The 27560-nt window shown below is 33.9% G+C and overlaps 1 protein-coding gene across 4 annotated transcripts in view; it reads right to left on the bottom strand.

Annotated features, from left to right (window-relative positions):
• Window positions 1-27560, bottom strand: part of vg (transcription factor vestigial) — a 110552-nt gene that overhangs the window by 4589 nt on the left and 78403 nt on the right. For all 4 annotated transcript variants that reach the window (XM_089650804.1, XM_089650812.1, XM_089650818.1 and 1 more), the window contains 3 exons: window positions 21320-21512; window positions 20889-21017; window positions 19125-19210 (listed from right to left, as the gene is read on the bottom strand). In XM_089650804.1, the coding sequence (XP_089506930.1) occupies window positions 19125-19210; window positions 20889-21017; window positions 21320-21512 (408 nt within the window). The remainder of the gene's footprint in view (window positions 1-19124; window positions 19211-20888; window positions 21018-21319; window positions 21513-27560) is intronic.

Genomic DNA, 27560 nt, shown 5'->3' with positions numbered 1-27560 from the left:
CATTCATAGGCAAATGTAGTATTTGATATGCAGAAGCATAATGTTGACAAATTGAAAATGATTTATTTTTCTCTAGTGCAATCCTCAATTATGTACGGTATATTAGAACCATTCTGTATATTTATTAGATTGCGCACTAGATACATTTATAAAACCACTACAAATAGTACAAAATCATATTATCAAGGTTATATTTAATAAAAAGAGGACATTTTCGACTGATCAATTGCACAAGGAATCTCAACTATTCAATCTCCGTAAACTATTTTTACTTCAAAGCCTGAAATATATCTTGAAAAACCAAAACAAATTTCAAAAATATGAACCCAAAATCAACTTTAGAAGAAATCATGTATTTTATACCCCACAAACCAATACCAAACTAATGCAAACTCACAGTAGCTTTAATGGACCTCGCACTTTTAATCTATTACCAAAAAAAATTCAAGTAACAACTAAACTATCGCAATACCAAAAAGAATTAGAGTTGTGGCTGTACAAATGCAAATGTTGAAGCATTATTCATTTAATTTTTACTTTTTTCTATTTGTTTCTGTATATTTATTATTATTTTATTTTATGTTCTTTTACTTCATATATATTATCTTACAATCATTATTTTCACTTTGATTTATTTTTAATATCTCTTGCACAATCTTTTAGACTAACTTTAATTATAATCCTACCGTTTTTCTTTATATGCTTACTGTTATTTTTAGGTACAAAAATATAATGTATACACTTATATTACCCACGCACAGGCTGCGCCTTAGTGGGTTCCCTTTCTTATTATAATAAAACTGTAATGTCAAATGTATAAATTGGGAAAAAATAAAGGAAATAAAAAAAATAAAAATAAAATATTATTTTGCCTTACGAATCACATAATATAACAAATAAACAATAGACGTACATTTCAAAGCGATTCCAAATATAGGAACCTTGCTTTTCTGATTAGAGTGTACTTGTAGGACATTTAGAGATAGCTCCATGACAACAACAAACATCCCCAACACCCACCCCCCGAACCCAGTTGCCCTGTAGGGTCCGAGCAGAACTTTAATATACGCAATACCTTAGAGCAAAGCGTAATACCTAGCTATATGTATGCTACCAAAATATATTACAATGGACTGGTAGATGGGCATCTAAGTCTTTAAATATTATTGTAAACTATAATAAATAGTTATCGCCGGAAAATTAATCATTTAATTGTAATTTGTCAGTGTTTGCCTTTGATTAATGATAGAAAGAAAAATTAAATTCTTAGCCCTTCATCTAACAGTCAATCTTTGGAGTTATTATTAATTCGTGATTTAATTTTCGTACAGATGTATCTAGAGAGGTATCTACAGTTATGTGGGCGAGTCGGGGGCATCGTTAGTGTAAATATTGTTGTTAAAAGTGCTAAAAAATTGCATAGATAAAAAATGAGAAGAATGATTATTCATATCTCTTATGTCATAATTTGGGATTATTTTTATTTATTCATTTATTTAACTCCCAGAGGGCTTTTACATGAGAAAGAAATATTAAAAATAAAAGAACATACCTAAATGAAAAAATACAGCGATTTGAATGGCTTACAAAAATATAACTTCCATTTAGGAATAGTCTTTAAATAAGTCTTTTACTTATTTATTATAATAACCTAAGGGCATTTTGACCCGCGTAATAGGCATGTTATAATGTGTTCTGTTTTAAATTTATTAAGGTAGGTAACTCAAAAATTAATCTTGCTTGCTCCCCCGTATGGAATTCGGGGTACCAAGTACCTACCCCATGTCACCATCAATATATTGTATGTCCTGGGTTCTGGGAGCAACCCCGGTGATTCCACCTTTAAAAGAACACGCGTGCCTCGCGCGCCGCATCGCCCGGGAATTTTAATATGTTTTGCGACAAAAGACACAGGTTATTGAAATATTATTTCATCCCCGGGAAGCCGCAGCGAGGGAGCCCAGGTCCGGACTATTAACCCCTACTTGTATGATGTCCGGGCTTGACCAAGGAGATAAGTAGAAACTAGTTCGTGGCAAACTGTAGATGATGGTGAGAGTATTAGAATCACAATAGCTAATTAGTAATTCTCTTTTCTCGTGTGTGAAATAAATAAAAATGTCGTCGAAAACCTACTTAGATGTCCGTGGGGCAAGTTTCCCCCCCCCATCCCTCCTCTTGTTTTTCAAAACAATCACTGGCGTAGATATGGATGAGATTTGAACAGTAATAACGAATGCCTAAGAGAATCTTCTATGATGGTACCACAGTTAAATTAAGAATATGCTGTGATGATGCCCCAGTTAAAATACGAATCTTCTAAGATGGTGCCACAGTTAAACAAGAATCTGCTAAGATAGTGCCACTGTTAAATTAAGAATCTACTATGATGATGCCACAGTTAAACAAGAATCTGCTAAGATAGTGCCACTGTTAAATTAAGAATCTACTATGATGATGCCACAGTTAAAATAAGAATCTGCTAAGATGGTGCCACAGTTAAATTAAGAATCTGCTATGATGATGTCCCAGTTAAAATAAAAATCTCCTAAGATGATGCCACAGTTAAATTAAGAATCTGCTATGATGATGCACAGTTAAAATAAGAAACTGCTTAGATGGTGCCACTGTTAAATTAAGAATTTGCCATGAAGGTGCTACAATTAAATTAAGACAGAATGGAAAATAAAACATTTTGATATCATATGGCACTAAACTACATAGCTTTTGTCATTTTAAAATATTAAATGCAATGTGAAACTAAATAAAGATCAGGAACATAATGTAAATATTCGACTTCCACATGGGAAACACACGCATACGAGCACTACAAAACAGTAGAGCAATCACTTTAAATGTGATGACACAATGTGGTTATAATAATGGTGGCAATATTCAACGCCCCACCGGAGCTGGTAAGTTTGGACAGGTTATTTATTGCCGGGGGTGTCCGGTGTTCCGTTATTAATCTGGCGACCCTCTGTCCGCTATTCGGAGACAGGAATCTATACTAGGTACTAGTACTAGCTACTCGCTGCTCGCTACCCCCCGCACTTGTGACGGGAGGGATGCGGATGGGACGGTACAGGGGGAGGGGACCTCACTCACCCAGGAATGTTTATGAACTATGAACGCCTGCGTATTAAATATGATTGCTTCAATTGAACAGTGAAGCCGCATTCATATTTGTAATGTTATGAAAATAAGTATATATTATTAATCGATTAATGTTACATTATCATTTTAATGTTTTTTCATCATTCGTGAATGATACGATTTTTTCGATATTGGTAGGTAAATCTTTCAATATTATGTTCTTTGAGACTTGGTGAAAGTTTTTCAAATTGTTGTTTTCTTCTTCTTTTTTTAAAGATTTTTCACTCCGAAGGAAAGTTCTAGCCACTGTCAAGTAGAGAAATACTGAAGTAATGCGTTCGTATCTAATTGTTTCTTTCATTGAGAGTCTTCCATTAAACTTTTTTCGCAAAGGATTCGGGCAAAGATAAAATTTATCGCAAAGCCAAGCAAAGCTTAGTAGAAAATTTAAATGCATATATTTATTATATACCACATAAGATATATTAATCATCCATTTACGGCATCCATTATTTTAACAATCTTAACATTATTTTGAACATTCTTATTACTAGGATAGAGAGTATAATTTCGTCTGGGAAGAAAACCATTCTATCCTTTCTACATTTTACCTAGTCCGTAGCTCGAAAAGGCGGAAAACTTTGAGTGGAACCTTTCCAACTCGTCAACATCATAATATACAACAAGTTTTACTGAAATATCTAAATTTACTGATATAACAACAAACTTCTGAGGGCAGCTCTTGAGTTACGAAAAGGTTTCAGAAGTTCCAGAGTTTCCGCCGAGGGGAGGACACGGCGGAAGGGAGTTGAGAGCATGGAACAGGAAGGGGCGGTGTCGAGGGTGAAGAGGGAGAGGGGAGGAGTTAGGAGGGTTTTCAAAATGGTACCGAATGTAGGGGTTGGAAAATACTCGGCTAGCAAGTTAGGGTAGAAGCAGGGTAGGCGCTCTGGGAGGAATGTGGGGCAACTTTGGGGGTTGACGCTGAAGGGACGGAGGCCCTGGCTCGATTCAGTTTATGATTTCCGCTTTAATGGGATGTAATGAAAAATGAAGGGTGGCATAAATAACCACTCATATATCTGTTCCATCGTGAAATACGTTTTCGTGAAAATGCACCCCGTGTAATAATATTCTAAACAGTGGATAAACTGGAAAAGTTCTGGATATTCTTTTTCAGATTTACCAATAATTCCCTTGACGTGGTTTTTTCACATTAATTATTTATTATTTATAAGGTTTATAGATAAAATAACGATACACATTATAATTAGATAGGTACCTATATGAAAAATATAAATAAATTTTTTCTTCCTTTTGAATCACCCTAATTACTCGTACTATAAAAAGCAACTATTTGGTTTTGGGATAGTGGAAAATACTACATTCTGAATTTGAATAACATAAAATGAAAATTTGTTTTCGTCGTATAGGATGACAGTAATTGCAATAATTTCTGTCCGTGATATTTTCCTGTGTTGGTATTCCTGATATTACACGAGAGATGTTATTACCATTTAATTTACGCATATTAGGTAGGCACTTTTAGTAGGTATTAGGGACCCACCATCTGGATGATATGTTCATAGCATAGTCAATTTCAAAGTGAATTAAGCTTTTTTTTTCAGAATTCATCTTGGAACTATTCCTTTTATTTCAGTGCAAATAAACGTAAATTGATGTCCATCGATTCGGTCGCTACTTGTTGAAGGGGAGTGGTGGGGGAGATGTTTCGAGTGGAGGCAGATTGGCTATTGATAAAACAATTAACTTATAGTCCCGTGAAGTGTTCCATGGTGAACAAATGAATGATCACAATGGGATTCCACGCGTGCGATTAACATTATTATATATTGTTATTATTTACTACCATTTGGTTCACTGATACCTGCTGATATTTTAAAAATTAACACTGTTAAAAAAATTGTTATTTTATTATTAAATGGAGCAGATATTTAATAGATCTTCAACAAAATCAGTAAAATTAAGTTTTAAAGACCACAGAGGAAATAAGCCGAAATTAAAAACAATGGCATAGTGAACGAAGCGCCGCCCGTGGAAACAATGCGTCGACGAGATATAATTAGAGTAGGTGCACGTCAGTTCGGTATTAAACATATTTTCAATTTAAACACTCAAAATATAATTAACTGTTTTTTGAAAGAATTATTGACCGTCATTTAGCCAACAACTTAATAACAACTATATGAAAATGAATGCTGACATCCTAAAATCTGTGCATATAAAAATAGGTTTTCGGCAATATAATCTAAATTGCTGTCTCATTGCGAATTTACACTGCTCTCTACAATATTCTGCAAGCATTTGATTCAGCCTAAGGATTTAACAATTCTTTTAGGTAAGAAGGTAATAAGAATTAGAAAATTTTTCAAGATAACACTTTTTGCCAGACTTTGTTCTCTTTACGAAAATTTAAATACTTCAAAACGGGGATATACAAAGAATCGATGTATAACACACATCTATAATAAAAAATAACGGTAGGTATGAAGAGTCATGGTAACTTAAGAATAATGCATGCAATAAAACTGCATCATTATGTCGAATGCGATTTCAATCAATTTTGACTAAGTCCACAATAGCATTCCGTGGAATATTGATAACTTTCTTGTAAAAGCTTTTTTGCGTATCGTTTATTTCCTATATTTCAGCAATCTAGTGATTATGTGGGTAGATAGAGTCTTTAAAATAACAGGAACGCGCACTCAAATATTTTCTTAGCATAAAAAACTAGGTACCTATTTGAAGAACGACTTTAATGATAAAAAATAACTCACTTCGTGCCGCTGATGTACCAAAGTAGGTAACTACCCGCTGCATACAGATATACATCGCTACTAGAGATGGTAATAATAGTATTATCCAGCTACATATCAAGTTTAGTACTGGGCTCAAACACAATTATAGTCACTGGTCGAAAGTACCATACAACGTACAACGTATATATTTGTGTGTGCGATCGTAGGACAGTGTAGTGGTGTGGGGGCGTCTTGGAGGGAGTGGTCAGCTCGTCGCTGATTGGTCGGCGAGCCCATCGATCGGCGGCCGCCCGTTTGAAAATGGAACTCCTAAAGAACTGTAATGACAGCGTTTTCGCGGGAAGAATGGATCCATTAACGTTACCGTGAAATTTGTACCCGCATCGAGTATATTCCTCGAAAAAATCGCCTACGATTATTTATCCATGTTTGGGGTTATTAGTTTTACATCAGAGAAGGTTATTGTAAATAATTCAATTTTAACGTTTAATTTAACTTTTCTGTGTAGTTTCTTAAATTGAGTTATATCAAATTAAGAATTAAGTACCGGCCCATTTGAAATATTAACGTAAGTATCTCATTTGCATGAACAGGAAACCATTCAAAATATTAAATTATAAATTATGGTTTAGTTTAGATACTGCTGATTTATTAAAATCTTGTTAAAAGCGTGATGACACGCCATTTCCATTGGCAAATAAAAATAAAAAATATCAGTAAATTCAGAATATATCGAAATACGTGGAATATAACAATTAAATAAGAAAATATTCTAATTTTTAACAACACGTATTCCGACATTCTCATGTTTTCACTGATAATTTTTTTAGAAAATCTGTCAATTTTTTTCGTTAAAAGCTTGAAGTACCGTTTTCAACAGGAATACAAATAAATTGACCAGATTTCCAATAAACTAAAAATATTTTACATAATTAAATTTTCTCTGTGTACCTAATAGATATAAAAATATCAATATTTACTATTTAAATACGATATTGAAAAAACTGATTTTCCGAAATCACTCCTTTAATTGTATTTTAGGAATGTAATGTACCGCCTTGATGTGATTTTTATCAATAAAAAATTTCCAATTATTATTACCTTTATCTCAATAATAAAACAATTTTTTTTTACTCCATGAAAAAGTTTTTAAAAAGTCCACCGGGTTACTTAATCGAGCCCCTTGAAAAATATTTTCCGAAATTGCGCCGAATTTCCCCGTAAATGAATAAAATCACCACCCCTCAAAGGAACCCCTCGTGGATAATGGGCGATATTAAGTAGGGGTACCTCCTCCCCTGCGAGGGGCGTCTAGAACCTTAAGATTACACAATGCGGCTTTTTCTTGCTTTCAGGCGAATAAGGCTCTATGCCGCGGAAGAAGTCTAAGGCTTTGTCAGCCATTGTGGCGACGCCAGCGACGGAAAATGAAAATACAGCTGAATCGATTTTCAAATAATTCATGAAAGAACATTGTTTGTTCTTTAACCCTTCTGATCTTAATTAAATTACAAATAAAGAACAGTGGTCCTAAACTGTTGTCTGTTTCGTAGAACTAGATAAGTTATCTAGGAACATTATTTTTGCAACAATTTTACATATTTAACAGTAGATAAATGACTTCGTTCTCTCTGTATTTTCCTGTTGACACTTGCATTTCCGACAAATTTGAACCTCTTTCTTGTACATTGTACATTATAAATTTCCACAATTTACGTATTTTTTTCTGAAACTTCACTTTTATTTTACGTTATTTCATAATCTTGTGAACCGCGTCTGAGGTGATAATTCCCAAAGACGATTTAGATATGTAGGTATTTACATTTAAAAAATAAAAAATATATTTTATTAAAATACACTCATATTATAATAGATTTACATATTCAGATAGTTCGTGGCTAATTGCGAAAAAGTGTATTGCTTAAACTCCAAAACTCAATAGTAATTTTTTCTCGTGTTTGAATTAGGTAGTGGCGCCATTATAGTTTGTTAGGTATTAAACAAAAATTACACTAGTTGGAAGACGTAATAATTAACTTTTAATAATAAACTTACATGATAAACTTAAATAACGTAATATAATGTTAACTAATATACGCAAAACAGAATATAAATGTAATAAACTTCGGTTAATAACGTAATACAAATAGAAAGGTGATAAAAGACACAAATTTAAAAATAGAACTTAATATTAATATGTATAACGAAAATATGTTTAATCTTGAACTAAGTAGGTAGGTACTTCTCAGTAGGTTAAAAGGTACATAATTCACAAAAAATCAGAAAAAGCAGTAAGAATATTAAATAATAAACTTTGGTAAATTGGTAATTTTCAAACTAAATTTTTAAACGCCTAGTGGTTATCTTCTACTAACTAACTAACTAACTAACCATAACTCCGTTTACGGACCGCCGAACAACTCGGTCTTGGCACACACTCATACATACTCTTCCATTATACTGACTATTGACATGGCCCGACTCGAGTATATGATTCACTTGATTGTACCATGTCTTCCTCGGTCGTCCCCGACTTCTGCTACCATTCGCATTCGCATCATATATTCTACTTACACTCATTTCTTAATTTGCTCCAGATGCCCAAACAATCTAAGCGTAATCTTCTAACTGAGCAGTTATTCAAAATCTTTCTGTTATTGAACCTTTGCCTGGTCGTTTTAAATGGTCGTCGCCGGATATTTTTCAATTGAATTCAGTAATTAAGGGCTCAGCAAAACGTGTGATTTATTGTGTGGCAGCTGCCACACGCAGGCAAGTTGCTTTTCAATAAATAATGAAGAGCTTTATCATTCAATTTGTTAAACTATCTACAAATGCACATTTATTTTTAATTATTTATTTACGCCCTAATGGGCTTTTAAAAAAGTAGTTAACAAGTAATACAGTTGTGTTACATAGTTTACAATAAATGATGATTTATGATTAAATTAAGGTAAATTCAAATTAATAGTGTGGATTACGGAAAGCTAAATATGTATTAAGGAACATATACATATAAAAACAAAAGTGTATTCACTACAGAGTTGTGAATTCATACATCTCAGTAAAATGATTAAAAATATTTCGTTTTGTAACTAATACGGAATCTTTAAGCATGTCTACAATATTCCCAAATTTATTGCCAAAATGGTGTAGTCTATTTATAGGTGTATTAGCTTCATAGTTGGTTTTAAAATTGTCACAGAAAAATGTAGCACTTTGCCTCGTATTTCTAGTCGGTACGTAAAATTTTATTTTGGCGAGAATTTCAGGGTTGTCAATGGAATTATTAATAATTTTATTTAAAAGTACAAGGTCAGAGATGATCCGCCTATCTGATAGCGTTATTAAGTTAAGTTGTTTCATCAAAAGAAAATAGTTAATATTTTGAATTGGAATATTCAGTTTAAAGTTAATAAATCTTAGAAATTTGTGCTGTACCCTTTCAATATTCAAGTCTATTTCTTCGCAAGTTAGCGAAGATCCTTACCATCCATCACTGGACGTAGAGTTTCTATATATGAAAAAAAATGTAAAAATTAACCAGTTAATGATAATAATAAATTTATGAGTAAAATGCGCGGGTGGAAATTCGAAAATGGCAATTTTAAACAGATTTATAATCTTTTTTCGAAGGAAGCAAATACTTTGGGGTGTGACATATTGAATGAAAAAAACATACACTTAGTAAGACACCACTTTATTTTTGAATTAATAACAATAGCCAACCGGGTTTCGCTTGTCCCAAGCTTCATCAGGACTAAATATCAACTGTTGATATTTAGTCCTGATGAAGCTTGGGACAAGCGAAACCCGGTTGGCTATTGTTATTAATTCAAAAATAAAGTGGTGTCTTACTAAGTGTATGTTTTTTTCAGATTTATAATCACTTACAATCGCACGATTGGCAACTTTTGATGAATTTTGATAACGTTAATTTAGCCGTAGACTATTTCTATTCTACTATTTATAATTACTTCGATATGTGCTTCAAAAGGAAACGCATTCCGAAGAATGAAATAAAGTATCCTCAATGCTTTTCCAATGAAATTATTAGTGATATAAAGCGAAAGTTCAGACATTTTAGAAAATGGAAGAAAACTGGACTAGTAAGAGAACGTGAAATGTTTTGTTGTCTTAGAGCTAAAGTTAAACGCAGTATGCAATTGGCCCATACAAATTACATTAATATCATTGAAAAAACATCAAATCTGATCCCAGGTCGTTCTGGAAATATGTCTCATCCAAAAGAAGTGATGGTGGGTTTGTCGACCATGTCACTTGGAATGGACAATCACACTCGGGAATTGATATTCCCGAAGCATTTGCGGACTATTTTAAATCGGTTTACAATCAGCAAGTTACGGATTTAAGTTCATTTATACCGGGGAATTATACATCATCAGCAGCGCAGAATGTTGATATTCCTAACATCACAAAATCTGATATGTTAGCTGCAGTTAAAAAACTCAAAGCGAAAACGTCATTTGGACCTGATTTTATTCCGTCATTTTTATTAAAGGGTTGTATAGAGCCTTTGTTAATACCCATACTTTACATTTTTAATTTTTCACTTAGCACGGGAACATTTCCTAATTTATGGAAGATCTCTAAAGTTACACCACTGTATAAGGATGGGGATAAATATTTGGTCTCTAACTATAGACCAGTAGCGATCCTCTCCTCTCCGGCAAAATTGTTAGAACTAATAATTCATAAATATATCTACGCCCAAGTAGAACCTTATTTAATAGACGAACAACATGGTTTTAGATCTGGCAGATCGACTGTGTCAAATCTGATGGTCTTTACGGAATATGTATCTCAAGCTCTTGACGGTAACAACCAAGTTGACGTCTCATACAACGACTTCGCAAAGGCTTTTGATACCGTAGACCCGCTGATACTCTTAAATAAATTAGACCGTTTTGGATTCTCGGTAAAAGTTTTAAATTTATTTGTAAGCTATTTATCAAGTAGACAGCAATACGTAACGTATGGTATTTCTAACTCGTCGTACTTTCCCACAAACTCTGGGGTTCCTCAAGGGTCTAATCTTGGTCCTTTACTTTTTTCCCTTTTTATTAATGACATTCATCATGCTATAAAGTTTGCGAAATTTTTGTTATTTGCAGATGACTTGAAGCTATTTTTAAGAATCCGGACCTTAGAAAACTGCGCACAGCTCCAGAGAGACATAAATGCTATCGTGGTATGGAGTGAAATTAACAAATTAGGTTTTAATTTTAAGAAATGCGCCATAATGTGCTATACTAGAGCAAACACTGTGATTTATTTCAACTATAGGATGTCCCAATGTTCTCTTAAACATATTTCTGAACCGAAAGATTTGGGAATAACCTTTGACCCACACTTAACATTTCACGTTCATATTGAAACGATATGCAGCAGGGCTTTGAGAATGCTTGGATTTGTGCTATGTAACTCCAGGCATTTCTGCAGCTCTGCCGTGGTTCGCTTGCTATATTTTAGCCTAGTACGTAGTATTTTGGAAAGTGGCTCAATAATATGGGGACCAGGGGATGCAACGTACACTTCTATGGTAGAGAAAGTACAAAAGAAGTTTCTACGTTATCTTTATCTTAGAGACTTCGGGTACTATCCATATTTATACCCATCAGCCTTCCTTTCCAAAATGCTAGGTATCGATAGTCTTGTCAACAGGCGAAAGCTGCGTTGCTGATGATGGCCTATAACTTGTTGAACGGTCACATCAACAATCCAGAAATTTTGAATAAAATTTTATTTTACGTCCATGATAACTTCGCAAGAGCGCGTAGACACAAACCATTCATTCTTCCGAGATGTAGGACTAACTTACCATCAGCAATGCCTCTCGGAAGAATTATAGGCCTTCTAAACTCACTAGCCTCTGAAATCGACATTTTCCACCTGAGCATTACTAAATTTAAATTGCTAATTAGGCAATTATGATTGTATAATGTATCTTTGTTAATGGATATTTTTATTCTGTAAATATACATGTAAAATATAAATAAATAAATAAATAAATATTGTCAGAATGCGTTTTATACAATGGGGACCAAATAGGCGAATTATACTCTACCTGGCTTCTTACTAAAGAAGTGTACAATGTTTTCAAACATTCAAGTGACTTGAAATCACTCGCCGTTCTGCATATGAAACCAAGCATTTTTATAGCTCTCTTTGTTATATCATTTACATGCAGAGTGACTGTTAACTTTTCATCAAATATAACACCTAAGTCCCTGATCTGAGCGACTGATGTCAATAGTACATTATTTAAAGAGTAGGTATTCATAAGTAACATGACTTTTGATTTTACGAAAACGAATAACTTGGCACTTTGAATATTAAGAAATAATGAGTTGATCACACACCAATGATACAATTTATCCAAATTAGATTGTAAAATATGGCAATCCTCTATACTACGTATCATTCTATGTATTTTCAAATCATCAGCGAAGAGCAGAACTTATACATCTTTAAATACACTAACAATGTCATTTATAAATAATAAAAAAAGAATTGGTTCGAGGTGAGATCCTTGTGGAACCCCACTTGTGGCTTCGAAGATGGAGGATTCTACCGAATTTATTTTAACACAAAGCTTTCTTTTACTGAGATAACTGTTGATTCAGATCAAAAAGGTTCTTTTAATGCCCAAAAGACTTAGTTTGTGTACAAGAATATGTCTCCTAACCTTATCAAAAGCTTTGGAAAAATCAGTGTATATCGAATCCACCTGATGCTTGAGAACAAGGGAATCAGTTATATAATTTTTATAAATGATTAAGTTACTTAAATTGTATTGTGTATGTATTTTTGTAAATATATGGAGCCAAAATATATAATGGTTGTCGGAGGCATATAATTTTTTAAATAATTTTTTGTTGGTTTAGTGTTTGTGCGATATTTTTATGGCTTAAAACATTTTTAGTTTAGGATTCTCAGGGCGGTACCTTTCCATTGAAAATTTTTCATTTCTATTTCTAAAATTATTATTATATTTGGAACAAAAGTGTTAAAAAATAAATATTTTTAGAACACGAATATTGCTGAAATTTTTTTTTTCTAGAATGTTCCAATTTTGAAGAAAATTAACTGTATTTGCACTTCAAAAAATATTAGATGACACCAGTTGTCTATCCTTACCAAAATTGGAACCCCATTTACAAGGACACTTATAGACCGAATACTATGACGTTTTTATGAGGCTTGCCTTTGGGAAATGGGCATTTTGCGGCGGGAGCTTCGCAGCGAAAAAGCTCGGCATTAACACAAAGGGAGGCGCGGGACCGTTTAGTATTCAAAGCGGCGACCTGATCAAATAAAATCAGAGCCGTCCCGGGCGAGGAATCGGCTACCCGCTATAGGATACCCGCTATCGGCTACCCGCTATCGGCTACCCGCTATCGGCTACTCGCTAGAGTCGCTAGTAGTGGCTGCGGGACTGCGACAAGTTGCCGATAATATATCTATAGCAACTACTACCACCACCGTTTGCAACTGGCACAGGGGTTTACGAGTACTTTAACGAGGAATTGATGATTAGTAAGGGAATATAGATGGGATGATTACGCACTGACAAGACAATCCGTTATTTTCACATTTTTGCCATTTTATCTGCAGTTGAACTGGCATTGTTTCATTTGTTTAAGGAAAAATGAAATTTTAGGTGGGGAATCCATGAATAACTAATTTAAATGTAGATTTTAAAGGGAGTAAATAGACCAATTTTTTTATTGTTAAGTTAAATTTAGTTTGATCTTTAGATTGCTGCTGTCCATTCGTCTGTCTCGTCTACCTGATTACGACTGAGCATTCGCATGAATTTTGTGCCAATATTTTTATGCAACCCGAATAATATCTTTATTCATATTTTAAATTCAGAAATTAAAAAACGATTTTTTATACCTTCGACCTATGTAGGTCAGGTATGTAGATGCCATAGCTACTAGACGCCTAAAAGTGTATCGGATTATTCTTTTGTACATCATTATAGAGTGAAGGGAACCCTCAGCGTATGGAAAAAGCTATATTTTAATGAAATAAAACAATATATTTTTTGTTTAAAATCACGAATTTTTATTAATTTTAAGACCGACCGGTTTCGCTTCACTCGAGCATCGTCAGGGTACAAAAAAAAACAGTTTTTTTTTGTATCCTGACGATGCTCGAGTGAAGCGAAACCGGTCGGTCTTAAAATTTAAAAAAAATCGTGGTTTTAAACAAAAAATATTGTTTTATTTCATTAAAACGTTTAACCACAAAGTGATTGCTTTCTACGAAAATATAAAGCTATATTTAATAACCATACCAAATAACCGGGTACTTCCCACCATTCCTTTTATACTCCTCTTCCTTTCCTCCAGCATTTTCTCCAGTTCTGTGTTATATATTTTCCTTATTTCTATTATCTTTCTGGAATAGTATAGATTATACTTCGAACTATTACGTCGACGTAGAGAAAAACTTAATGTATTGGTATTTGCAACAAAAACAAAATTGAATTGGAAACACTGAAATGGACGAAATCATAATTTAATGACATGTTTTCTTGAATGAGCGATCGTTTCTGGTTCGATGCATGGATCCCTCCAGCTGCTAGAGTTTCTTCACTAACAAACTGCCACACATCCTCAATAAGCCATTTACTGAAGGTTAGCCACGATCCAAAGATCGAAGAAAAATTTCAATAACACTGTGCTGTGATTAACGGCGAGCAGATCAACAGCACTTTTCATATGGTGCCGGAGTTTATTTAACAAATATAACTTAAGTATTTTGATCAATCCACTCGCGTTTCGCAAATCAACCTGCCAAATTCTCCAAATGGGTTCCGCCGATGGGACTAAATGACCAGTAGTAACATCTAATTACCGGGCACCATACAGAAACGTTCCGACCATTAATTTAGCGCGTAATCGAATGCGAACGAACGGGACGCGCGTTTTAATTAGGCTCCGATCAATTAGAAGAGCGACTAAGAGGTCTTTAAGGTTTAGCAAGGTGGGGAGAGTAAAAACAGTCGGCGAGTTGCACGCCCGAAAATGCGGCGCGGCCGGTCCGCGGCGTGCGCAAGCAAAAACACCCCGCTTTGTGGCCACCGCCGCCCGACCAGCTACGGAGACCTTACACTCAACTTACCTGTAGCCTACAGTGACTTGCAGCCTATCCTGTTATATAGCTTTACTGGTGTGGCTAAGTACACACTGCTCACAGCTCAAAACGACCCGATATATTAATATGGACCAAAGAGTAGAGTATCAACAGTGGACTTTAAAAGTAAATACAGTTTCAAACCATCAACAATGGAAATAAACACAATTCAAAGCTATGTTGGTACTAGGTTACAAAAGCAAACTACTAAGTAGAAATCAAAACCTACCAAGTTGTACTGAAAAATACTACAATTCTTTTTACTTGACCTAACCAAATGATTTTAAATTTCTTTACTCAATTTGAGATTGTGATTTAATATCTACAACTATTTACAGACATTACAAATTACAAATGCAAATCAGTATATTAGCAATACGCCAGTAGATTTTATGAAAGTCTATTTGATGTGTTATGGCTTTAAGGATGTTGTCCGGCACTCATTGCTTTAACCTTGAAAAGCTAACGTTCGTCAAAATGACGAACATCAAATTCAAATCAATCTGTCTCTTTTGAATGCTTCTAAAGAGATTATAGTCGTCACATTTCAACATAGTGGCCGCTATGGACTCTTACGAATGGCGGTTGTGTTTATTCGATAAGCTCTTTTGTTTCTGAGATACCTACTGAATACTCGTCATTTTTTCTAATGGTTAATTGGTCCAACTTGCAACAAAAATGTTTGATAATTCGATTGTCACCGTTGATTCATATCTTATCACAATGTCAAATAAAAAAGGAAAAAATTTCCATTTATAGTTCTGTATTTAATGTTTAAAGCTGAAGTAAAGTTAAAATTTATCTTTTAATAGCTGTGATATTTTAAATATCTGATTTAGTAGTTAAAACTTTAATAAAGATACGTTTTGTTAATATATATTATATTAATGTGGAAGTTAATTTATACAAAATCTAAACATAATTGATACAGACTAATAATTCAAATGAATAACATATGTCTAGAAACATCACATTTTAATCATTATTTATAAATATTTTTATTTAAATGTGTACCCCCATAACAAGCCATTCTTGTGTGTATGGGGAGAGGAGTTTATTTATTTAGTTACAAAGAAAAAAATTATTACTGTTGTTTTTTAAGTTTTAATATTTAATTAAAGATTATAATTCGTTATTATTTTAACATATTCTTTAATATTGTTATTATTATTTGTATTATGTTGTTTGAATATTACTTACTACATAAAAAAAAATAATAAAATGTTTTTTATAAACTCAATAACAATATTATTGAATATATAAAAAACTAAAAAATAAAATGGAGTTCTACAAATTAAACTTAATAACGATAAATAATAAAATGTTATTCAAAAAGGCGAATGGTTAGTTTATTGAGATACAAAACAACGTTAGCTGTCTAGGATTAATAAATAAATCATAAAAATAGTTAACAAACTTAAACATTGTATAATAAACCTACATGGTAAGTCCGAAACCATTTTTTTAATTTTTTTTCATGTAATCATAACTACTCATAAATGTCAACGATTATATCCAGTAGGTACGTGCCAGTGGTTTTACATAGCAAAAGCAAGGTCATAAAGAATGTTAATAAACCTTTGCATACAGCGAGCATATTTACATTTTTGTACTGTGTAAAATTCCCCGAGCGTGCCGATACGTGCCAAACAAACCATTTAATGATCTTTTGATAGTTTCCGTTAACCTAAACGATTGTTTTTAACTTGACAAATGATTTAATACTATTCAAACCCCACACCGTGCAAAGCTTATCCTTCGTAAATGATTTAACTGTGTAATAAAAAAACATTAATGATCATAATAAAATTGTCATAAAACAACTATTTGACCACCCGGTCCTTCTTCATATAAATAATGTGATACCGTGTTAACTGTAACTGCATACACTTCCTTGGCAGACTGCAGATAAAGCTACTACTGAACGAATTCCAATGATAAATTCAGGGTAGAAAAAAAACGCATCGTATTAGGATTGATTTGAGATGAAGGAATGTTAAGGGACTCGTTTTGTAAATTGGATCAAACTTTTAAACGTCAACACTCGCACATTACATACATTCCACCACGTTATCAAACCCCGTGGGGATAGGCAGATATGAGATTGCGCAAAAAGACCATAAAATGAATTATGCTTTCTACCCATATTCCCCTCTTTTCACTTAATATATTATGGCTATGCAAGGAGAAAACTAACTGATATAAAATATTTCTAATTTATCAAAAATCATTCCTATTCTGTTAAAAGCGGGACTGCAGGCATTAACGAATAAATTTGTAGATTTCGTAGTAACGTAGTTAAACTAAGGATGTCGGAACACGTGTTCATAAAATTTAAAATATTTTCGCATTTTGTCACTATATTTATCAGGATAAGCGCAGCTGCATGAACACGCGTTCCTGTGTATTCTGAATGTACTAATATTTTTTGTTAAGAAATTAATGTCCTGTCATCATGTTTTTAACGGGATTTTAATAAATCAGCAATACTCATGTTTCTTCGTGTGAAGAAATGAAAATGATAGTTTTTCGTGTTTTAATAATTGCTTGCATAAAAGCGCCATTCACCAATCAAACTAGCGACCGCTATTTTAAAATTTGTCTTTAACCTACTTTTACATGTTCGCTCAGTTTTGATTGCTACTGGTATCTAGGTACCTTTAATAATGTAGACCGGACAGTGGACCCAGTGTTAACGTTCCAAGAATACTTATTTATTTCCATTTTCAAGATTGTGTATAAATTTATCAGTATCCTGGTAGATAGGATTCCGAATGATGTATTTCTTGAATAAACCACTGTTTTCCTCAATATGTTATCACAATACCTTGTTAACAAACGTTACTGAATAAGGAACTCCTTTCTCCAAGCGGTGTAAGTTGCCAGAATAAATAGGTGAAAATACAAGAGATGCATTCGAGAATCTACGTACGGTGTGATGTCTAATTTTGTCGTTTAATAAATACTCCCTACTAAGTAATAAAATTATATACCTAAAAACATTAATATTAAAAATACATTATCACAATTTCAGTGGTTGGCTACCAGTTGGCTCATGAATGTCTTATTTACGGCAGTAACCTTTTTCCGCCCATTTGTAAACACAGGTTATATAATCTAAAAACGCGAATTTATATAACAAAAGTACCTGCAGCTTAAAATCCAAGCCAAACTAATGAAATAAAGTTTTGTCGATCTGTTATAATCTAATAAGTAATGATTTGCCTTACTTGTACCACCATCTGTATCAAAAGTATGTGGGTAATGCAAGAGCAGAAAACGTCTTAAATATATTTTATTTCCATTAAAAATTCTACTAACGCAACAAAGCACACATTCTGAGGTAGAAATTAATCCCTAAATGTTCCATCCTAGGTTAATTTTACTATATCACGACATGAAAAAACCATAAACAAAAATATATCAAATATGTTGGATTTGTTTTTGGTGACATCGTAAGTTCTAGATTAAAAACAAAAAATGTACAGACAAAATTAAAAAAAAATTGATTCAACAATGAGGATTACTTACTAAACATTCCACCAAGAAGTTAATTTACTAAAACACGTTTTATAGTGGCGTTATATTTGTACTCACTTACATTTCTCATATTTCGTGAAATAGAAACGTTTGGCTTTTATGTTTGAACATAGCCCAAAGGTTTCAAAGCACGATATCAGCGAGAGTGCGTGTTCTTATTAACATTTTACGCCATTTAATGAGAATGGAATATCCGTTACATGATACCTGTGGTGAAGTTAAAAGTTGTATGTAAATATTGCTCTTATGTACTACGTGGGTACTTGTTATATTCTACTCTAAGTCGCATTTCCCGCAAGTCCAGAAAACAAAGCTGAGATTTTAACTTACATATTTATGTAAATGTATGTACTAGTGAAATGTTGAAAGAGAGAGGAAAACATTAGTAAGCTTTTCCTTTCCAACATAGTTTCACAATCTCAGAAGTACCAACGGGATTAAGGTGCAATCAATCTTTAAAATAAAAGGGGTTGGGAAAAGTTATGATGTTTTTTTTGGGGTGGGAGTAATTAATGATAGCTATGAAGAATAATATCTTACCAGCCATCGTAGGGTAGCTAGAGTAGGCTGCGGTGTCGAGCGCATGCGCGTGACCGTGGTGTGCGCTACTTGCTTGATCGTGTAATCTGAAAAATAATAATTCGAATAAAGCAAACAAAATAACTGAAAACTTCAAAACATCATTATTAGGTGAGTCTTAATGTTGAAGTTAATAGCCATCAATCTTTTTACTTGCTGTCATCTTCCTGTAGGTATCTATTGACATACTGACGCCTAAATTAAACTTAATTACAATAAATACATAAATAGATATTGATTGTGATGATTTTTCATCAATCAGGATTCGCCAATACGTACATCAATACGCCACGGAAGCTGAAAGTAGTAAATGATAGCGGAGAAGTAAACTCATCAAATAGTAACTATCGGGTGAATTCATACTTAGAGTAAGTTCAGTTTTTAAATATAAACAAACATTTAAGATTAAGAATGATTAGGTAAGCGTCAGAAGACATTTAGAGTACGCCTCAAAATTATGAAATCTTCGTTACTCCAGATATAAAATATATATAGAAAGAGTTAATTGGAGAAGTCCCAACACTCTCCTAAAGATGGTATAAGGAAACTGGTAGTTTACCTCCTTCGTCCTGCACGTCAAAACTCACTTAATTAAACGAAGCTATTTTTAATTATTATGAACGACTCCGGTCCCTCCAGTGTCCTTAATGTAGAAAGAGCAGTTTTTTTTCAAATATGAATCTTATCGCCAACGAAATAATGAAAAATATGTCTCAATGAACCTTAGCTCTTGATTAACGCTGACCTCGTAATGCTTTATTGAGAGCCCGTAGGTAACAATTAAAAATATTAATTTCAGAATTACACGATATCCGGACGGAATTTTCTTGAAAATGAATTTTTAAAAAGCTCTAGTACTTTTAATAGATTATGTACACGGTGCACAGATATCGATTTATCTTTCAAAATACAATCGTTCAAATAATTGATGTATTATATTTAGTCAATGATTCGAATATAATATGGTTCATAGAAAATGTAAGATTTATTTGGGTTTTTTCATCATCCTGTCTTCTTTTCTACTTTCAGTAGTATGAATTGAATAAGATTACTTTCTCTTATTGTTATTATTGATAGTTACCCATACCCATATTTAAATGAAAACTATGTAGTAGAAATATAATTATTAATTGTAATAATTATTTCTCTTTTTGTAGCTATCAGGACTGTTATATTATATAGATATCCTCATTCTTAATATTAGTCTTCTAGTCATTTTCTCCAGTTCTGTGTTATATTTTGTTCTTTATTCCTATTATCCTTCTGGAATAGTATAGATTATATTTTAAACTTTTACGTCGACGTAGAGAAAAATTTAATGCATTGGTATTTGCATCAAAAACAAAATTGGATTGGAAACACTGAAATGGACGAAATCATAATTTAATGACATGTTTTTTTGAATGAGAGATCGTTTCTGGTTCGATGCATGGATCCCTCCAGCAGCTAGAGTTTCTTCACTAACAAACTGCCATACATCCTCAATAAGCCATTTACTGAAGGCTAGCCACAATCCAAAGATCGAAGAAAACTTTCAATAACTTTCAATTTAGTTATTTTATCAGACAATGATATAACCTCCCTGACACTGTCTTGTTGTTTACAACTCTAATAAATAAGTTGTTTTACAATCCATGATGATTTTTATCGATTCATCGCGTTTTTTTTTCAACAGCATCATTAGATTAAGTGATAGAAGAGGTAGAAAATATGTTTGGCGCTTACCTTGAGGTGTGTGATGCGGACCAGTCTACGGGGGGTTTGTATTGTGCGTGGTGAGGTAATCTAGTAGGTAGTAACAGCCCCCCATACTGCGCCATCGTGTTGTGGTGGTGGTGGTATTCGTGAACAGCCCTGAAACAAATTCAGACATTACAAATCCATTGATGTTAAAGTAATCTTCATCAAAATATTCATATTGACTCAAATAGAGGAGGCCGCTATCAATCAATGGATACTGATCAGAAATTAGCTCTGGATCGTTCCTTGCAACTTCGCTAATGTAGCAGAGAGGTCAACTCTCGGAGTAAGGGTAGGTATACCGCCATGGCGTTCTGTTGATAGCGCGAGGTTTAGAGGTCAATCATCTACTTAGGTTCGTGATCTGCTGGCCCTGGATTGTTCTAGATCTAGAGTAGGAAAAACATGAAACTGACCTATGGTGATGCGCAGCCGCGGTGTACTGCTGGTAGTGGGAGGCCCAGGGGTCGTGCGCATGCGCTGCGTGCGCTGCGTGCGCGGCGTGCGCATGGTAAGGATCCGCGTACAGATCCGAGGCGGTGGGGGCGGCCTGGTACTGGCTGTTCCAGAACGAGGGGGGGAAGTTGCGGGATGACATAGGGGAGGTTTCTGGAATAAAAAAGTACATAATCAATTAAAGTGCTGCATAAAGAAACGAAGCAGATTGAGTGGACGAGATCGCGTTTATATCTGGAACTGAAAACAAACCGATTACAAATAATGTAGGTACTGTGGTCGGTTTTGATTGAGAATTTCTTTTTTTAAATAGATACCAATTAAGTACATACTTTCTGGAGGTAATCTTGTCGAGATCGTCTTAAAGTTGAAACTTATTTGATTGAAAATAAAATTTTCGTGGGAATTCCCTATATTTTTTTCAGAAAACAATTTATTAGAAATAATGCACTGGTGGAACTGAAAAAAGACTATTGATGTAAATAATCTAAACCATCTTTAATGATTTGAATGCTAAGAATTTTTTCGAAATAGCTTCTAATCGAAATTTAAATATAGATCTGTCCGATTATTGGTAATTTAAACAGTTTTGAGGCATTAAAAAAAATGGTTGCTTCATAAAAACGCCTTATCTGGGTGCGTTATCATATGATAAAATGGCAAAAAACGATCCCGGACAAAGTGCTTCCTACACCGACGGAATGTGGTACCGGTTGACTGGAGGACTGTTCACTGTGCAGTGTTCAGTGTTCACGTGAAGTTAACGTGTGCCACCGAATTCTGTGTCCGCTGACAAGTCCTGGCAGCTGTCACCGGTCGCAGCGGGAGACGGTTATCTCCCGAACCTGTACGAGTCCCGCGGAATCCACTATTCCCGAATTCCACTCAAATTCCCTGGAATATCTAAATTAGAAGAAAAAAGCTCGAACGCAGCTCAATTGTTAGAATTAGGCAGGTGAAGATTCCTCGACGCCGCGTGTTCTAAGCCCGGCTCATATCCGACGCCATTACTAATGAGGGACTATTAATTTGAATGTAAATAGTTAGTGGTAGTGGAGAACGGTGGACATCCGCTTTGTATTGTCGCGATGCGATGGATGATATACGGCCATACTCCTTTACGTTCTGCGCCCCTGGCCCTGGACTTCTACTGTGGCTCTCGGCGGCCTTTGATGGAATGCCTTTTGTTTTATGATACATGACCGAGGACATTACATTTGATGGAAAATTCTTCAGAAATATCACTAAGCGGTTCCATCTTGTTGCATCAGTTAGTCCTCTTTTCGAGCCCAATTTATTAAGATCTTATTTGTTTATTTTATGTTTAAATAATTGCCAGAAATAATTTTAGAGCATTAGTTAACTTATTTTTATTATTATCATTATGTATTTAGACACATTTATTTATTGATAAATCACAAACATAGATAACCACTATTTTCGCGAAACCTTAAAATGATCTATAGAATGCCAATTAGAATAAGATAAGTTTTACAATCTAAAACCTACAGCAAAGCTAAACTAGAAACAGCGATGGCGAACGAAAAGATTTAATATCCAACGAATTACACGGCCGGCAACAGGTAACACGCTCGATAAATCCCGCCTTCGCCAAACCAATTGATAAATGAGCCTAAACTTTGTTTCACACGATGTGTAATTTGCATCAAGCCGGTGTTGCGTCTCTCTCCGTCAGCCAACGCGCCCGCAGCGGGGAGGGAGCGGGAGGGCTGTAATCCAACATAATCAGAGGAACTCCGGATAGTGGTGCCATCTCTGGGCGGCGCCTATCTCTCTCTGCTGGATATATCTGTTTCACAATTGTTTTTATTCGTGTTTTTTTGCTATCCTGTGATTTATAGAAAAAGTTAAGAATGCGTCCTCGATCCGTGGAAACCGGCGATGGCCAGTAACGGGAGGTCAACATCCGTAAGGAACGCCAGCATGGAGCGGCCATGGTCTTCCAGACCAGATGGAGGACGCCTTTTGTTTTATTGTCGCTGCCTATTTTTACCCAGCGAGTTCGGCCCTTTGAGTAAAGCACGGGAACCCTTTTATATTCGCGATCTTTAATCACTACCGCCGCTTACATCCTATTCTAAATCGTGCTTGTCGCATATACTGACACTTTGTGCCAAGATTACTTATTATATTACCACTTTACCTACATTTCTATTAAATTACTAAACACTGCCCAAAGCAAATTGGTAGGACTGTGTATTCTAAATTTTGAATTCTGTGAAATTTTTTCACGTTTTTATAAAAAAATCTTTGTGATAAGCTTTTATTTCAACCTTTTTCATCTTTGAAATTAAAACAATGCACTTTTTTAACATGAAAGTATATTGTAAATACATAAATCTTAATGGCCATTTTATCTAGTTTTTAAATGGTATATTTTTACGACATCTTTAAAATGAAGAAAAATATAGGATATAGAATATGACCGGTCGGTGACTGAATTGACATCGTGTTTGGGTCCCACCCTGGTGTAGTGTGTTCAATTCCTCGGCTGGCTAAGTCCTCCATCACAACACAAGCAACCTTTTCCACTTACTGTCGTGGTAGTAGGAGATTTTTAAATAGTTTCAGGTTATTCTTAACCCGGGAATTTTTGTCTTTCTTTATAAAAACTTTAAAATGCCTAAGAAAAATTCCGAAATTCGATTAGAAATTTTATTTCTTGTAGTTTTTACAACAGATAAACTACTCCCTTTGACTGGATAATCTAGGTATATATCTTATGTATCTTTCCATGAACTATTTTATGTCAGTTTCTATTTTACGTTCGAAATAATAAGGTTTTCACATGAACGGTCGTTTATCAATTGAATAAAATTTTCACAACGTTTTTTTAGTAAGAGCGTTTTGTGTTTATTTTATGGAACTCGATTTGTTGAAGCTTCGGTGATGAAGACTATAATTTAAATAAAACATGATGAATTTAAAAGTTCTGCTAGGAACAGTTCTTTCTACGCGTGATAAACACCTGTTTCACCTTGTCAAATTACGATGAATGAAATTAGAAAACCACCAATGTTTATAAATGATTATCTCTTCAGACCACAAATAAAAACCACAGCATATACCTACGAGTACCAACTAGTTACTAGGAGCTTATTATTGAAAGCTTAAATGTGACAAAATCACAATTTACGACTTCGTTTGAAATTATTGGTGATTAGTCTTAGCAGCACAAAACTAAATATCATAAGGCAAAATAGTTGTTTACTTAACGCAGTAGTAAACGTAACTTATCGAAATTATCTGAAAGGCGAAAAATATTTGATCTCCTTTTATTATATAAAATTGTTCATTTAAGGTTGGACTGCCCTGACACTATAAATTTGCTATCTTTACATATACCTCCAAAATATACTAGATGGAATATTTTATTCTACATCAATAACTTCGCTACGAATTCTGTGTTAGAAAGAATACATAGGTTGGGCAATGAACTAAGTGATGTCGCTGACATATTTAATTTAAACTTCAATACATTTAAAGCCAAATTAGTCCACCACTTTTTAAATGTAAATAATGAATGAAAAATCACTGTATTTTATTTCGATTTTCTATTGTTTCTTTTAAACTGTTGTTAAAAATAAAATTTGTAATTGTTATGTACTTAAAAGCCCAATAGGGCGTCGATAAATAAATAAATAAATGGTGGAAAAATAACTACCTATACCTGTATGAGTTGGAACAACTCACATCTAATATTCCTCCCGGTGTAGGTATATGAATAATTGAGCATGAAAAATGGGAGAATCCCGCCTCGGAGAGTGTTAATTCACAGTTGACGGCTTCCCGCTTTATGCGGCCGTCATTATTATTTGAAATACGTGCACATTATGAGAAAATGCCTCCGTAAATTCAATAAATCCGCCCGTCGCCGCCGCGCGCCGCTCATAATGACATGGCGGCCATGTTATATTATTACAGCACACATCTCTATATTCAATCTACGTGACACTTCCTTTGTCTGGGAACACACAGATATTATAGGGAAGCTGCGTTTTGTCGACTTGGACCATTTTTCATTTTCACGACGCACGAGGGACGTCAGCCATTGATTATTTGGATGTTTTCAGATATATTTTTTAATTCTGCACAGGTTAGTTATTATTCGGAAAAGCTATTTCAAGATACCTAAGATATATTCAAGATCTTCAATCTTTGTCCTTTACGACAATTATTACTGACTGCACAGACAATTGTGACTAACCACAACGTGCTAAATTACGTAATTACGTATTTGTAAAATAAAGAGTTTCAAATTGAAGCTAATCGTATAGGTATAACATGTAACATATTTTCAAATTGATGCGAATCGTATAGGTATAACATGTAACATATTTTTGAACCAACCCGATAAAAATCACGTGGATAGCTACAAAATCCTTATACGAATAGGTGGTTAGTAATGTGCACGGAGAAAATTTACTGATATAAAACATTCCTAATTTATTAAAAAATCTTTTCCAATTCTTGTTAAAAACGGGACAGCAGGCCTTTAACGAATGAATTAACAGATTTTGTAAAAGTGTTATGGCGATGTCTATGTCCTCATAAACGCATTTCATGTCTATGTCCTCATAAACCTTAAATCTCTTGAACAACGCCGTGATAACAGAGACCTATTAATGCTCTATAAGATACTTCATAACTTTATTGATAGCCCATACTTACTACAAAATATTCATTTCAAATGTCCAAAAAGAGTTACTCGATCTCTGGATACGTTTTATATTCCTAAAAGCAATACAAATTACCCTGAAAATGTATTTATAAGAAGAAGCTGTAGCACATTTAATAGATTATGCCCAAACATCGATGTGTTTAACACGAACCTAGCTAAATTCACAGCATCCGTAAAAAAGTGATACTGCATCTTATTTAACCAAAAAACTTAATATTTCATTGATTTTTTTTTAAATATTTCAATTGATTAATAAATTTTTGATAATTGATGTACTTTATCAGAATTGTTTCTATTAGGTACCTATGTTGTTATGTATTTTTCTGTTATTGTTTGTATTGTCGTTATTTTAATGGTCAATGACATAACTACTCTGATCACTGTTATATATGCATGTATAAAGACTGTTTATAACGCTAATAAATAAAATAAAATAAAATTTAGTCAGTATATAATAACAGGATAAACGCATCTGCATGAAAACGTGTTCCCAATATAATATTATGAAAGTACTAATAGTTTATTAGCGTATGACCTGCCATTGCCATTTTAAGAGGATTTTAATAAATCAGCAAGCGCGAATGAGCGAAGAAAGGAGTGTAAGGAGAATATACAATGCAAATGTGAATGGTAGCAGAAGTCGGGGATGCCTGAGGAAGACATGGCATGACCAAGTGAATCAGATACTTGAGTCGGGCCATGTCAAGAATCAGAATAATAGAAGAGTATGTATGAATGGGAATGAGGCAAGGAGTATGTGCCAAGACCGAGTTGTTTGTCCGTCCGTCCTCTCTGCCTACCCCTGCGGTGAATCGGCGTGATGGTTAGTTAGTTACTTTTTCCCCTTGTGTTTTAAGATAATGGACGCTGATCTTGAAAGTAAGCTAATTTTTCACTTAACGAAATTTTTCAGAAGAAACAGAACGTTCCAGTACCTATGTGGATTTTAAAATTTAAAAATAGATTTCAACAATTTTTAAATATAACAATTTTGAGTAGTTGGTAGGACGAACGCTTGACTAGTTATTGTTTGTTATAAAAACCGAAAGATTACAGGTGAAACTGTAACGTTCATTACCGGTGTCGTATTCATATTTACTATAAATTATAATTTAAATATTAATAAATGATTTTACTGAAAATTAAAAGTTCACAAAAATTTTGAAAATTCAAAAACAATTATTAAGGCGATGCACTACGTCATGTAATATTTTAAATTGAGACACTATCAATAATAACCCTTACGTAGATGGCGATAAGGTTTAAATTCCCGCTCAACACCATCTGCCTGTTTTGATTTATGCAAGAAAAAAACATGGCCAAAAAGTGCCTTTTATTTTATTTTGTGGATATTCCGGCATAAATATTTTTTTTTTCGATCTATTAATAAATACCCTAATTTACCACATTATACGATAAAATCATAACCGAAAATGGGTTCGTAAGTAGGAGATTTTGAACTTTAAAGCAGTTTTCATAGGCCTTATACATTATTTTTT

This window comes from Hesperophylax consimilis, chromosome 1 (genome assembly GCF_061612785.1).
Source record: "Hesperophylax consimilis isolate HC1 chromosome 1, BYU_Hcon_1.0, whole genome shotgun sequence".
Taxonomy (NCBI): Eukaryota; Metazoa; Arthropoda; class Insecta; order Trichoptera; family Limnephilidae; genus Hesperophylax; species Hesperophylax consimilis.
The sequence above is the reverse complement of the archived record's forward strand: the minus strand, read 5'-3'. Positions and strand labels throughout refer to the sequence as shown.